The sequence below is a fragment of the Oryzias latipes genome, chromosome 6, assembly GCF_002234675.1.
Source record: "Oryzias latipes chromosome 6, ASM223467v1".
NCBI lineage: Eukaryota > Metazoa > Chordata > Actinopteri > Beloniformes > Adrianichthyidae > Oryzias > Oryzias latipes.
The window spans coordinates 23,577,712-23,593,498 of NC_019864.2; the positions used below are offsets into that span (position 1 = coordinate 23,577,712).

General features: G+C 38.2%; 1 protein-coding gene across 1 annotated transcript in view; it reads right to left on the reverse strand.

Annotated features, from left to right (window-relative positions):
• Positions 1–13,714, reverse strand: part of LOC101161803 (spondin-1) — a 112,471-nt gene extending 98,757 nt beyond the window's left edge. Inside the window, exons 1-2 of the mRNA XM_023955942.1 lie at positions 12,229–13,714; positions 11,336–11,442 (exon numbers count right to left, since the gene is read on the reverse strand). Coding sequence (XP_023811710.1) covers positions 11,336–11,442; positions 12,229–12,442 — 321 coding nt within the window. The 5' untranslated portion in view covers positions 12,443–13,714. The remainder of the gene's footprint in view (positions 1–11,335; positions 11,443–12,228) is intronic.
• Positions 13,715–15,787: the final 2,073 nt, after the last annotated feature.

The following is a 15,787-nucleotide window of genomic DNA, read 5'->3' on the forward strand; positions in this document are numbered from 1 at the left end:
AGAGCCACAACACAACTACTATATCCTACTTACTTACTATAGAAGGTCTTTAAAAAGCCTTTATAGCAAGACGTAGAATTTAAGCTGTTGTCCCATAAGGGCATAACGCATGTGAAATTTTAAGAATCTATATCCAAGCTTTCATGACATTTTTGTGGCTGGATATAGAATAAATAAAAAGAAAATCCCATTTTTGTTTTTAAGAAATTGGACTCATAATCTGCAGATCTTCTAACGACCAGGTGGGTTTTGTAGCGGGAACATGCAGCTTTTTCTGCACAGCAGAATGAATGAAATCAAAGCAGTTGCTCATACTGAAGCTCTCACCATCAGGCTCATTTATTAAAGTGAAGTTAATCCATCCTGTTAATCTCTGCTGTAAGGCTATAGTGTTACTGTTCTTTAACAATGTTGAATGGAAGTTATTTAGTTGTTAAAGAGGGCTGTGAACCCTTTTGAGAAAGTATCTACTTTGAAATCAAAACAAAAACTGTCTAAACTCACCTGACTCGATGTAAAAAGGTTAACTAAGTGACCCCTCTTTGTCAAACCATAAATGAACTGTAATCAACCAGATTTTTGGAAAGAACAGTTCAGTTTCTCTCACCAGAGTCAGACCTAAACCCTAAATACTCTCAGCAAAACTTGTCTGAAAAAAAAAGAAGCAGAAAAACAGATTCAAACACTAACCATGATATTTTGTTTTTTATGAATAGATGAGTAAAATAGTTACTCTGGAAATCCACAGAGTGCCATGATTCGCACATGGAAGAAAATTGAAAAAGTGGAGTGACAGACGAACCAAAGATACTCGCAAGAACATCAGGACCGATCCAGGTGGTCAGAAAAAAAAACACGACAGCATGTAAAGAACTGCAGGCTCCACTTGACTCAGTTAACATCAGTTAGTGATTCCGCAGTCAAAGAAAAAAAAACAGTTTTAACTTTGTTTTAACTTAAAACAACCTACAACACTTTTACTTTACAAAAACATTTGCAATATCTTCAAAACTTTTGGACAAATATTCTATACAAAAGGGACGTTTCCGTTAGGATGTGAGTCCCAATACATTAGGCATGTCCAAAGTCTGGCCCGTGGGCCAAGTGCAGCACGTGTCTAAATTTCTATACCTGCTTGCAGACTCTTGTAAAAGAAAAAGAAAAAAATAATATGCAGCCCTGAGAACTTTTTAAGAATTGTGTCCCAGTCTTCAAATCAGAAATTCACAGTAATTTTGGTAAAAAATGTATTATTATTTATTACTGTTCTAAGTGGAAAAAAATGAAAATATTGTTGTTTTTTTTTACAATTCATTAAATAGTTAATTTACAATTAATGTTTTTATAAGAATCCTGGCCAAAGGTTGGCCCTCAAACATTTTCACCTCCCCATATCTGGGGAGCAAAAGGTTTGCTCACCCCTGCATCACACCATCAACTTAGAAAAAAAATAAAGAAAAACTGACCTACAGTCTAACACGGTGGTGGTAGCGTGATGGTGTGGTAATCATTCACTAAAACAAAAGAAACCAGTAATTCTGTTTTTTAACTAATAACATTTTTAGACATTTTTTTTTACCATCAATGTTTGATGTCATGATCAAGAGCGCTTATGTTCTGTAGCAGAAGATTAATGCTAACACAGCAGCAGTTACAGTTTTGGAGCACCATTGAAAATGTGTACATAATTTTGACCAAGATGCTTTTTTCAAGAACTTAAACCTATTTTAAAAAAACTCTAAAGGACACTCCAACATGTCTGATTATAAACTATTCTGTCACAGACTAAGATTTATTATCATTCTTTACAGTTACTCAGATATTGTGTGGCAAGAGAATCTCTTTTATTTTTGGAGGAATACATTTTTCACAGCCTTGCAGGTTTTGAAAGATTCTTTTTTCTAAACACAATTTGTTGGCTGTAAAGCCAGAGACAGCTCGAGTCCTTGGTGTTGCAGCAGTGTTGCAGAGCTTGGGGTGTCACACTGACGCAGGAGTTTCTCTGTGGGGGAGGCAAAGTAATCAGAAGAGGATGTATGCATTAGAGCAGAGGGTAATGTGCACAGTATCAGCAGTGGAGTTAAATGAGGTCATGAATCAAAGCTGACATTTACAGTAAAGCTCTAAATTATCAGCCCGCTCACGAAATCACTTAAAAACTCCTATGTTTTCCACTGAAATGATCAAAACCGAAAGCTTTTATAAAGTCTTCAATTTTACTGGTAAAATTCAACAAGTGAAAAATATCCTTTTCCTCAGTTTTTTTTGTCTTTGTTACTTCGGTCAGGTTGTTTATCTCAGACACAGTTTTCAAATAAATACTCCAGCAGGACTCACAAAAGAAGAATGGCTTCACTTGAACCTGCAAAACATTTTAGATCCAGTCTTTCAAACAATTTACAAACCTCCCGCACAACCCGCCTTTCTTTCTGTGAACAAACACCACCATGGGTTCCATTCGTTGACTGCATATGAGAACTGGAACAAACAGGAAGTACTCGCTGGCTCCAAGAAACCAAAACCCCATAAACTTCCATTGAGAAATAAACAGTTGTTACTGTCATTCTATTAGTCAGAATAACCATTCTAAGTTAAATTTTTTTAGGACTTTTTTTTCTGTACTGAAAGGGCTCGCATTGAACATTTGAATATTTCTATCTTCTTTAAATTTGTCTGTGTTTTCCTCTTTTTAGACTCATTTTTGTTGGGTGTGAGGGGTCGGGAGGGTTGAGGGCATTCAGTGTGTTTTTTCATTTTAGTTGTCATTGTTCTAAACCTGTAGGCACTTTGTGTTGCTGCTGTATGAAAAGTGCTTTTTAAATAAAGGATGAATTAGAATTCAAAAATTTGACAGATTCTCCTGAGCCTGCTTTGAAGTGGTAGGGGTGTGGCCTTGGTCGCCTTAAATGCTGACTCAGACCGATTCGGATCAACCACTGCCTACTGACGAATCCTGGATCCAAAAATGGCAACATCCATATCGCGAAAAAATGGTGACTGCGTTGATTTCAATTTTTTGGGGACAGCTGGAAGTAAGACATTTTCTATGGGGGGGCCTCACACACACTTGCTCCAGCTGTCATATAAAGTCAAGGTTCCACTTCAGTGGACCAATTAAAAGTCAGCTAGGATAAAATGTGATGTCATCATAAGAATCCTGGTCTTATATCTGGGCGGGGCTTCAAAATCTGCTTATATTGGGCAGTAGGAGATAGAAAAAAGGCAAAAAGATGAATTTGCAATATTTCTTAGAGTTTTGAACCAACACACAGCTTTCAGGGACCTTTCCAACAGCATCATATGGTGTTTGGATGCTCTGTAGGACAGACTTGTGGAAGCATTTTCCTTCAAAGAATGGTTTAAGAAAGTTGCTTTATCTAGAGCAAGTTTAAGATGAGACTCAGGCTCAGACTTTGCTAACTAAGAGAACAATAATTACTTTAGGATTACTTTGGGCTGAATATCAGGTCACCAGGTCAAAACTTCAGGTCATCAGGTCAAACTTCTCATTCCATCCGCCTCTTTTCTTTGAGCCATTTGAGCTCCACTTGGATTTTGTGATTGCCTGTATTGCCTCAGAAGATCATGCTTTAGTTGTGGTACTTCCTCCCGATAGGGTTTGTTTATCCCCCGCCAAACTCCAAGCCCCGAACAAAAGATCATATCTCATGTCTGCTCATCGCCTCCCTTATCCAAACAAGCTCCATTTGTCTCCCTGCGCAATAACACAGAGCTGGCCTAGATAAATATGACCCATGTCCCGCAGTAATGGAAGGAGGGCTGGGAAAAACACACACGTTAGCGAGGAGTCATGTGGGCCTACACATTTCCATAGAGGAAGCTCGGTGGGGCCTTCTCGCAAACTCGTCTGCTCACCGACAAATCGGAGCAGAAAGATTTCTCAAACGTGTTCATTGAGCTCCACATCCAGGCGGTAACAATCTGCAGTCAGATTTTCAAAAAATATATAAAATACTGTCCAAATTTAACTCTACATAAATACTATTAAACAAGAGGAAGGAAAGCTGAGACTGATGGATTGAGGTCATTTAGATAAAACGCTTGACTCATTGTCATGCGGCATCTTTTATTTTGAACAAGAAGACAACGGATGGCATTTTTAGTAAATGGAGTCATTGGAAAAGACATTTGTTACTCTAAATGAATCAGAGTAAATGTTTTATTGAGCTGGCGCACTGTGGTTATTAGAGAATAATGGATACTACAAGTGCCCGCTGTGGCATTTCAGAATTCTTCAGAATACATTCTTTCAACACTTGACAGGATTTTGAAATGAGTTTCTCCCCAGAAGCTTGAATTAGATTCTTTCTGTGGGCAAAAGTGGAAATTACATCTGTCAATTAAAGTGCATCAAAAATCCTGTGGATTTACCAAGTTGTATTAAACAGATTGCAAAGCCAGATTGTCAGCTTTGATTGTGTTCAGGCTGAGCTCAGACTGTTCCAGTTTCTGCTCACCGCTTCTCTCTACACTCAGCTGGGACTCCGTCCGCCAGCTTTTCACAGAGAAGAATGCAGAGGTTTGAACTGTTAAATCCAAAAGCAAGCTCCCTGCACCACAGCTCTCCCCGGCTGACCTCCACCCGCTTGCCGCTCTCAGAGTTTATTCAAAAAGAACATAAACAGAACCATGGTCCACACACTGGATTGTCCTCCAGCTTCAACACAGTGAGTTTTCTGTTATTTTTAAAGCCGTTTGCCTGAAAACCTTATAGAAAAAATTTAAAGAACATTTTCATTCATCCAAAGTACCCATGCAGACAAATCATGTTTCCAATACACTATTTTTTACACATAAGAGCATAATTCCAATAACTTCTTTCACCCTCATGTTCTGGGTTTTTAATTTGCGCCTCATTTCTCTCCTTTTATGGGTTTATCCAATGAAAGCTGTTTGTTCTGCATTTGTGTCGACATTTGGAAATTGGCTGCGAGTTTGAACACAGCCAGGGTTACACTGCTTAGACTGCAACAGAGTGAGAAAAAGGTAATGTGTCTTTAAAAACTCATCATACATCAGGTACAGCAAGTTTTGCTGCATTTATTGCTTTCAAAATGTAATTGCCACCATTCTGTTATAATTTGTGTAGATGTGTCAAACTTAAAAGATTTCATTAAACAAAATCTAAATGTACACAATATCCCTGTACGCAGAATTTTTATCTCCATTGAGCCAAATCAATTTTTTTTTTTGGTCTCAAAATATTTTACATGACTGAAAGTTTAGAAAATGTGAAACATTCCTGGATTCCAGATCGATCCAACCCGAGGTCAGTAATTCTGCACACACAAATTTAACATCCAAATTAGTTGTCTCTTAATCTTGTGCTTCAAGAGATGCTGAGAATTACTTCTAAAACTGTTGGTTAAAATCTAAATATTTCATCTGATCATTCACGTGTTCATAAACAGAGTTTCTGCAGAAATCCAGAAATTCCTCTTTCTCTTAATGGCTGCTTCTGCCTGCAGTCATGCTCTTTGTTGTGGTCACATTTGCTTCAAACTGTCAAAGCAAGGACACGTTTTCCTGCTCCGTCTAGTCTGCCCTTTATAGTTCAATCAGTGGGTTTTGAGAGCATTCTACCCCAACCAGCAAAAAGAAATGTTTCTGCATTTTTTTAGTTCTAGTGACTGTAGATTCCTAACTGTCATATTGCTAAAGGTTTAAGTACTGTAGTTTTTCTCCCCTGGTTAAGTGCTAGATAAACAAAACATGCAAGGCCTTACTTTTTAAAAAATCAATATAATGACCTTTCATTATTTTATTGTTCTTTAAAAGCCCTGTTGAAACATCTTAAATTACATTTAGTTAAAAGGGAAAGTATACTTGAATAAACATGTCAACATGCTAGATTTTACCCTTCATAAGCCATGCTTTCAAATGATCAGAGAATAAGGTTATAGTTTGGTAAATCTCAAACTGCTCCTAAATGGGGCATAACATTTATTTTAGGTATAAGAAGCCGATCCACAGCAGAACTGTCATTATACTGAATCCATTTGATTTTCATTCACGAGTTCACAATGACATTTAGAATTAATTATTTTTAATCAAATATCGATTTGGTTAAAAATCAAACTTTATCTTTTAAACTTTCATCCAAAAGTTTATATAATTGACAAAAAAATGACTTTTTACTCAATTTTTTAAGGTGGACAAAGGTCTAATTAATCCAATGACAAAGTTTAAGTTTGGTTTTGGTTTAAAAAACTGCAATAAGTGAATTTAAATGAAAATGAATTGATGGATTTGACTAATTTATATTGTTTTAAATACATAAAGATTGATTTTATTTAGATTTATCAGTTATTTAAATCCATCTCTAACCCACAGTGAACTACCGAGAAGATCAGCAACACCAATGGCAAACATTTTTATAATAAAAAGAGAAAGAATTTTACAACACAAAATGTTGGGCACTACAACAAAGAATGAAAACTTATTACAAGAAACTCTCGAGAAGTTATTCTGAGCAGCCGCTATGCCCTTAAAAAATAATCTTTCCGCAGCATCACCGGTTTCACACTAGAAAAAAAGAATCGGTCCTATTCAGATCCCACTAGTTTGATTATATACAACAATTCCACATACATGGAAAACCAAGGAAACCAGGCCAGAAGAACAGGAGACTGGTGTGGACCAAATGAGCCAGTGTTAAAGCACTCTATGAGTTGGCAGATGATCCGGCATCAGTGCAGCTGATGAACCAGCCGTGCATTAGAAGACAGACCAGCTGCCAAATTGGAGCACAAATATGGGAGTAATTCTAAACATTAACATAACACACACACACAAAAAAAAAGATTTCTGGCTACAATAGGAATGAAAAAAAATCAGTGAATCCCTCCTCCATAAACGGAGAACATCTGTACAACACCGCAGTCTGTGGACTGCAGTGCTTCACAAAGACACAGAACAGCTTTATACAGCATGGTTTGGCTTAAACATCTTAAAATAACATGTCAGAGTGGCTGTTTAAAATCAAATTAATCTGAGCTGTTGTTGAATTAAAGTACAGGGCTGATGTGTCAGAGTCGCTTATGAAAATCAATCCATTCAGTTCTTTTCAACAACATAGATTTGTGAGTTCTCCAATCCGTCAGTCTCTTTTCTACCAATAAACTTTAACCTAGTTCTATCTTCTCGCATTTGAATGATTAACTTTAATAATTGAGCCTTTCATAGACTTTTGTTTTTCTTATTGCACGCTAAATTATGGGTTGATGATATATTTTTCATTGCATTTCCACTATATTCAGTGCAGCTCAGTTTAATAATAAATCCACAATTTATAGTCGAGCTTCTCTCAAAGCACTACGCAAAAGAGCAAAAAACATCAAATCAGGCAAAATTAATTATGATTTTTATAATCCAATTATTTCCAAATAAGTCACGATTGTACTATTCCAGTTTCATGTTTTATATATGGCGCTGCATATGGCCTTGTCACTGGATTGTGCCGTAGAAATAAATGGGCCTCTGCTTGGCCTTGCTGAATCAGTCAAAGCTAAAATATTTATTTTTGCTGAAACATGGATGTTGGCTAGACTGTGCATTCAAAGTCTGATATTTGTGTGTGTCCTCACTTAAACAAGGTAATGCTGAAATATATGAGCAGAATGATGTACCAAAGTACATTGAAAAGCAGTTCGGCTCAGTGTTTGGTGACACACAGACGATGTAACAGCACTTAGGCTGGAGGGAAATAAACCATAAATTGTTAGTTTGTTCTCCATCAGCTGACCTGCTGGCAACACCCTGTTTTAACTCCTCAGCATGAAATTCTGATTCATTTTTTCACGCTTCGGTTTGCTCCTCAGCATCAGTTTTAGCTTGGCTCTTTGGATAAAACTAACTAAATGGCTTCTCTAAAGTACAAGCCAATATAAACACTGTTCTTTCCTCAAGGTTTAATTCCTAGAAAAAAGATGTTTAAAATGAAAGGTTTTTTTCTGGAACAAATGACAGATTAATTCAAAACTTTTTGTATCCGTTCAAATGGATAAATGTGGGTTATCTGGATATTTGTTCTGCTTGTACTTTGAAAGAGAACAACATCTCCAGTACCCTCCCACTACCACCGCCATGTTTGAACACTGTTCTTATGTAACTTTTCTAAAATGCTTTTAGTTTGACTCCAGTCACAAGAGAGTACACATGTTCCAGAAAGTTTTGACTTATCAGTTACATTTCTGTTTCAATTTTACAGATTTTTACAGACATATTACAGATATTTTTTTCAAATGGCAGATGAGATTTTTGAGCTGTTGTTTCAATGTCTTTCTAATGGAACTCTTCCATAGATTCATATTTTTTGCAGTCTCTTTCTGATAAAACTTGAACTCTCACCAGGGGCCTGCAGTTTCCTCCTGTTCTGCGTCTTCCCTGCATTCTTGTAGTAAATTTTAAAAATCATTTTGTAAATCTTGCAAAGGTTCTCCACTGCTCCATGTTTTCCTTTTTTTGCACTTATTGTCTCTCTTCATGATTGTCTGGAGCTGCAGAAATGTCTTTGTAACCCTTTCAGACTGAAAGAAAAACGCCTCTTTTCTTAAAGTTTTTGTTTAGATGTTTGAAGTGATTCTCAGATTATGGCAGAAATCAGGCACAAGTGTCACAAGAAACAAAACTTTCCGAAAAGGACTGCCAATTTTGGTTGAGTCGTGATTTATGTCTAAACTGTACTTTTTTTTTTTTAATAAGTTCATCTAATTAAAAATCTATAGTTTTTAAGTAGAGCTATCATTGGTACAATAATACTTTTTTCCCCCAGCTATTTAAGCCCATTATTGCGCTTCTTCTCTACATTATTTATTAAAATACAGTTTTTAATAGTACTTTTTGGGAGCTGTGAGAGACTTGTTGAATGATGTTCTCTGAAGAGCACAATGACAAGCATTAAGGTCAAACCAAACATCTGTGTCATCATGTCAGATGCTTCAAGCCTGAGCAGTTTATGGATGAATAGATGGAAGGACGGCTGCTTCTCTGCTTTTGAGCTTTCCCTCCATAATTATCCCTTTAGGACCCGAGGCGCCCTCTGACCATGGGAACTGCAGTCTGCAGATGATGAATGAGTCCTTAAAGAGTTAAGGAAAACCAAAGAACCCACAATGTTTAACTGAGCTGCAGAAATGTACGCAGTGATGGATTTTCCAAACATGACTAAGAGTGTTTCTAATAAAGAGTGATCTAATGCCGGCCATTATGTGTGCATTTAGGAAAACAACAAAAAGTGAATGATGATTAAAAGCCTGAAATCAAGCAGCAAACTCTTCTCAAACTGCTGCACACAAGACAGCAGCTTCTTGCTCGGTTTGCAAGAAGTCTGTTTGGACTCAGCATGCGGAAACACAGATGTGTGTTCCTGTTTACACTGAGTGGAAGGTAATTGAGAAAGTCTGGCTCTCTCCTCAGGAGTTCTCGGCTGCTCAGTGGGAGATGTGTTACTACTGAAACAAACATTTCACATTTCTCCCTTCAACTCTGTTTATCTCTTTGTTCTCATGCATTACTTTGAATATATATTTCCACTTTAGAAAATGTATGCGATACACATCCCATCTCCGCTTTGCTCTGAAAGAGCTGCACCAAAGAGCCAACAAGGGTCTCCATGTTTTCCACACGAGGGGCAAAATAAATCATAACAAGTTGTTGAATTATGGGCATCACAAAAACATGGATAATTAACTGTTTGACAGCATTGCATTTTGGGTAAACCGTTCGATACTTTTCAGCATTGACTGCATATGAGAACTGGACAGAGTGAGTGTTACATCACCCATAGAAAATGACTTGTATTCAGCTTTAACCAAATGAAATGTAGCATAATTAAAAATAAAAGACCAAAACAGAAATACTTTTTTATTTTCAAAATGAAGCTGCATATTTTGACTCAAAATCAAAATGAAAAAACAATCCTTCAAAATGCTTTTTCCTTTTTCTACTTCAACACCGCTTATTCTGTCACTTAATTAAAATGATAAAGAAAATGGTATTTGACATTTCATTTTCAAAAAGTTATCTGGTAAATGTGTAGCAAAATTCATTTAAAAAAATGTCTAATTTGACAATTAAAATGGATGAATAAAAATGCTTTTTAATCATCAAACTGTAACTGCATCAAATGACTCAAAATTAAAAGGAAAAATCAATACTTCAAAATGCTTTTTTTCATTTTCTACTTAAAAAACGCTTATTCTGTGTAATAATTAAAACGAAAATGCAAAGAGGGGATTGCATTTTCATTTTCACATCCACCCTGCGAAAACTGTCGCATATATCAATTCGATTTAACATTTCCAGAGGGGAGGCGGGGCGATGACGTCAGTGCTTTCTCCGTGTGTCCGACTGCTAAGAGACACATGCTAGGAGCAGTGCTGCCAGGCTTGTGTGACGGTTGTGCTCTCCTGATGATTGTACACAGCTTCTTGGGACTACGTAGCAGCATTTGCGTCTTCCGCGGCCCTCCTTCGGACGCACCGCGGTTTGTCGAAACTTTCCCCAGGACGACTAGCTTTGTCTTCAGACCGGCAGCCGGATCACTGAAGGTGGAAGTGCTGCTACGCAGATCTGAGAAACTCTAAATCATATATACATATGATTTTGTGTTTCCAGTGGTGTCCAGACAAAATTAAGGCTGATGTAATTCCCACATATTTACATCCAAGAGGGCTTGGGTGAATCTGTCAATAAAACGTTTTAAACGTTTGACCAAAGACCACATGCTTTTACTGAGGCACCTGATTGGCCAGTCTATACCTTGAATAACTTGCACAAGAAAACTTTTTTTTAATAAGGATTAGCAGGATTTTTTTTTTTTAAGTTAGTAGAGCAAGAGTGGTTATTGTGACAAATATGATACAATAGAAGTCTTCCTGTTTGGAACAATACAGGGGAGGGGGTCAATCAGTCCAGTTCTCATATAGTCAATAAGAGGGACCACAGGATTTAAGTTAATAACTGTTGTTATATATATATTATTATTTTTTTCGTTTGTTGTGGTGCAAATCTAATCTTGTATGCAGATGACACTGAGCTGAATATTTGGAGCCACAGAAATGGCTGCAAAATTATTAAAAGAAATGTAAAGCTTTTCAGAAACGCTAAATGCCTCCTCCATAAAGAGAATTTTGCAAACTGAAAAAGACGTGCATCCTGGGAGAAGTGTTAACACCCACAAATTCTTTTGAAAAGCCGCCATGACGACTGTGTGCATTTAAGCATGTAAATCAACTAATATGTGTGAATTTCCCCAGCATGCACAAACACGTCCTGTCTGCAGAGGTTCCATGGAACACCTGTTCTTGTTTACCTGGAACTGTCCGATGTAGTCGTCAGGCGTGGTGCCCTCCGTGCCCTCTTTCAGCGCAATGAGAGTGAAGCCTCGGAAATAAGCGGGGCTGGTTGCCAGGAGGAGAACTGTGAAGCAGGTTGAGAGTCCATCAACTCCACAGAGCATTAAACCGGCTTTACGTTTACACATCGGGGTCACTGAAGAGGATGGAGGTGAGGCAAACATGTAGCTGCCTTTTTGTGAGCATGGCGTGAAAGTGGGGAGGCTGCTGAATACACCTTTGCATCTTATTCTAGAGTTTTGACCCAAAGAAAGTAAGGAATAAAAACCGATTACGTGTCTCCTACAGGGTTTTGTGCAGCAAAAAAAAGCCCTCAGCTCATTCCTCTTTGCTGCTTTGTTTTGAATGTCTTCTACACCATTTATCTGGAAACGTTTTGCAGGCACAGACAAAAGGGTCCATAAACACCAGAAACATATCTGTACCTATGTTTATCAAGCCAAACTAAACGACATGCCATCTATAATTTAGATGTTGTCCTTTATAAAATGGATGATCCATATTTCTTTTACTTTTTATTTCCCACAGGAGCTTTCTGCATTTACATAAAGAAACTCAAGATCAATGGAAATGTTGGAGTTGAAGATCAAACTATCCTCGGCGGAAACTTAAGAAAACTTTTTTGTGTCTGTCTAATGAGAATCAAATGAAAGTTGCATCTTAAGTGTCCACTAATATGCACGCAACACACTTAAAAGGTCACATTACAACATTTAAGGGCCACATCAAAGACTCCAGTAGAATTTTTTGAGGAAAAAAAAAACATTGAAGGGCAGGTCATAGTTGTGCGTGCCAGTGATTTTTTTTATAGTTTGTGATTATTTTCGCTCACGTTTGAGTAAAAGTGTACCTTTGTACGTGGTGCCAGGATTGTAGTTCTCCTGCTCTCCCTCCACCTTGAGTCGAAACTCATGGTGCCCTTCCTTCCGGGTGCGCTGGATCTGCGCCCGCGGGATCCGCTCGCAGAAGCCGTCCGACCTGCCTCCGGAGGGCTCCTCCATGAAAGCCACTGCGCAGTACACACAACTCAGGACGAAAAAAACCCGGTGCAGATCCATTCCCATTACGGAACTGCAGCCGCAGGGGAGCGCACCGCGGCCGTTCACGCAGGAATAAAGTCCAGCTGCAGGGGAAAGGGGGGATCTGTTCCTGCTCTCTTTCTCTGTGGGGAACTCCAACTGGACTACTACAGCGGCGTCAAGGATGCAGAGATCGAGACGAGTCCATCCTGGCGTGGAAGAGCGCGTCTGGTGCGCGCAGCGGTGAGACGCTGCTGGGGGAAAAAAAGAAGAAAAAAAAGAGGGGGGAGAGGAGAGAAGCGAGGAGCTGCTGCTGCTCTCGGATCCCAGATCAGCGAGTTAAGCTGGAGGATGAGGGGTGCGGGGGTGCGGACGATCATCGCCCTGACCCGAGGCAGGGAAAAGTTCAAGGTGGAGATACTTCCTTCCCCTCCGCTGTTCCCTGGATCACGCAGCCTCGCGCAAGAAACGGCGCATCTTCAGCTTTGCGCACGGTGTGTGCCAAATTTGGAGACGCCGTGCAGTCAGAGACATTCAGTAAAAGAAGAAACCAGAGCTACTCTGTTAAACAGAAGTTTCTGTTTAATGTAATTATTGACATTTTCACACTTTTACCTAATAAAACTCATCCTCCTTTAAATCCCAAACTTTATTTTGCAGGAAAAATGCTATATTTACAATAAGGGTGCATTTAACTATTAAATGTCTTTCTAGTATTTTTATCTTGTGAATAACTTGCCATTTCTTTTTTGTGTTTCTTTTAAACTTCTTTTAGGAACATGTTTTGTAAATTTTCTGATGCGCGCACCCTTACCGGACGAGCGTTTTGTCCAGCAGGTGTCACTGAAGTATGTCTAGACCCTCAGATTCATCGAGCGTCTTCAATTCTGTCTTAACTTCAATGTTTTGACTTATTTTCATTGTATTTCTCTTCCATGAGATGTTTGTTATCCCTATTTATTCTGTCTCACGCAAGGAAGCTGCTTCAAGTGAACCTTTGTGTCCATCTGCAGAACACATGTTCCCTTCTTTGCACGCATGTGTGAAAACTTGACAACAGTTCTCAGAGCTGGAGGAGATTAAACCAAACTGCATCAGCCTGGACTCTTCAGAGTGATGGATCCCATCTGGAGAGACTTTCTGTTTCATAAAGCGTGCGCCGGACAGCCAATGGTCACAGCTAGCTGGACTCCTAAAGACACCCAACCCAATGACCTTCAAGAATAAAAGACATTCCTGCAACCAAATACATCTATGTCAAACAAAATTGGAGCAAAATGCTTTAGTTTGGTCATCTGGTTATGTCATTTCCTCTGTGGCATCCTCACTTTAAATTGGGAGGATAAATAGAAAGGAAGTGTGAGAATTTTGCAAAACACCGCAGACTCACTGATGAGAAGTGCATTTGTCATTAATGAACCTGGCTGATTAAATCAGCTCGTCGGGATGTGGATGAGGTTGATGCTGGAAGCACAAGGGAGTTTCAAAAAAAATGAACATCTCAATAATCTTAGTGTCTGGAGGTAATTTCCTCTGGACTGCAGCAGTTGTGAAAAATGAGTAATATGGTGCTCAAGCATGCAATGAAAACTTTAACATCTTTCCTTTTTTTTCAGCTAAAAGCTTTGGTGTCCTTTAGGTCCTATTCTCAATGGCATAGAATGAAATGAGGTTAATGTTTCTAAGAAGCTAAAAAGATGAATTTGCTCTTTGTTTCCAGTTTTCTTGTTTATTGAAAAATGTTATTCTTGACAGACTGGAAACTGCTTTCATAAAAGTTGAAGACCAATTATTGACTTTGGTTGGAGGACAAACTTTGTAGCCATGCTTAGAATTTAGATTTTATAGGACAGTTTCATAGAATTGGTTTTAAGTTTCACCTTGATGGTTTAGAATGAGTAAAAAACAAAACAAAAAAAAACCCAGAATAAATTATTTAAAAGTATAGTCATTTTTTATAAGCATTGACCTCTTTTAGAGTTTTATATATTTGTAAAATATGATTAATAGCAGAAAACTAATAGGTTTTACTCATTAGAAGCAAAATTTAAGAGATGAGCCACGACACTTAATATTGTGTTCTATTACTGTACAGCTAATATTAAAGACTATTGTACACAGTGTATTGGCTTAAAAAGGACAATAATATCACCAACTGGGTATTTCTGGAGAAGGCCTCAATTTTAGTAAGCTCCCCCCTCATGCCCTTCTTAGCTATCAGTTGCTTTTTATGCAGAAAATCCTGAGTTTGGACAGCCATTTCTTTTCAGCAAATAACTTGTCTCTGCAGTGTTGAATAATCAATTTTGTTCCAGCTTTGAATAACTCGAATTGTCCTGTCTGGTCCTTCAATTTACATTAATTTTATAATCTTATATATATAAGTTGACCTTGTTCAAACAGCTGCTGCAACAATTTGCCATCCGGAGTTCACAGTTTTAGGGTTCGTGCCCTGCATAAGTCCTCACACGAGTTTAGTCTGAGTGCTTTCAAGCATATTATGAATCGTTTTTATTGAATTTATTTCATTTACATTAGACTGTTTGTAAAAAGATGAAAATGTCCATTCATCTTCAATATATCTATAAGACACTGTTTAAGGTTATGCAAAAGTCCAAAAAAAGAACAAGCGTTCTTAAGATAAGTGACTTAGATCCAACATGTAATCATTTTAAACAAAACCAGTTGCACGTCTTCTGGACCTGATCAAACTCAAAGCTGCATGTGCGTACCAGAATTCTGTCTTTTATGCTTTTTCTGGAAGTTGTAAAGGAAGTACTGAACCTTTGGCTATTCATCTCTGATTTTATACTGAGTACTTAGCAGGGCATGCAGAATAATATCTTATTGTAATGTAAAGCACCTCATAAATTATTGTTGCTGTTTGTTAGCCAGGTGTCACGGGGGAATGGGGGGGGAGCACCCAGGCACAGATAGGAGGAGGAGGCTCCAGGGAAACAGGATTTTTAATAAAGTAAAACAAACCAAAAACCACTGCAGCATCCAGGAAAACTCGAAACACTAGAATTAAAAGACACAAGAACTGAGGATACATCAAACTATGGAGCAGCACAGGAGGAAGGGAAGGACAGCACTTGAATACATTCAGAACAGACGAGACAGGTGGAAACAATGAGGGCAGATGGGGGCCAAAAAGTAAAACTCAAAACATAACAGGAACCTTTCAAAGTAAAACAGGAAACTGAACTCCAAACATGACAGAAACAAAAGACAACTAGAACACAAAATCAAAGACACTAAAACGTGACAAAACCCCTCTCCCCTCAAGGAACCGCTCCGAGGTTCCAAAAAAAAAAAGTCAACCAAGGAAAGAGGGGGGGAACTCTAACTAAACAGTTAACTCAAGTCCACCAGCGAGGCATAAATAAA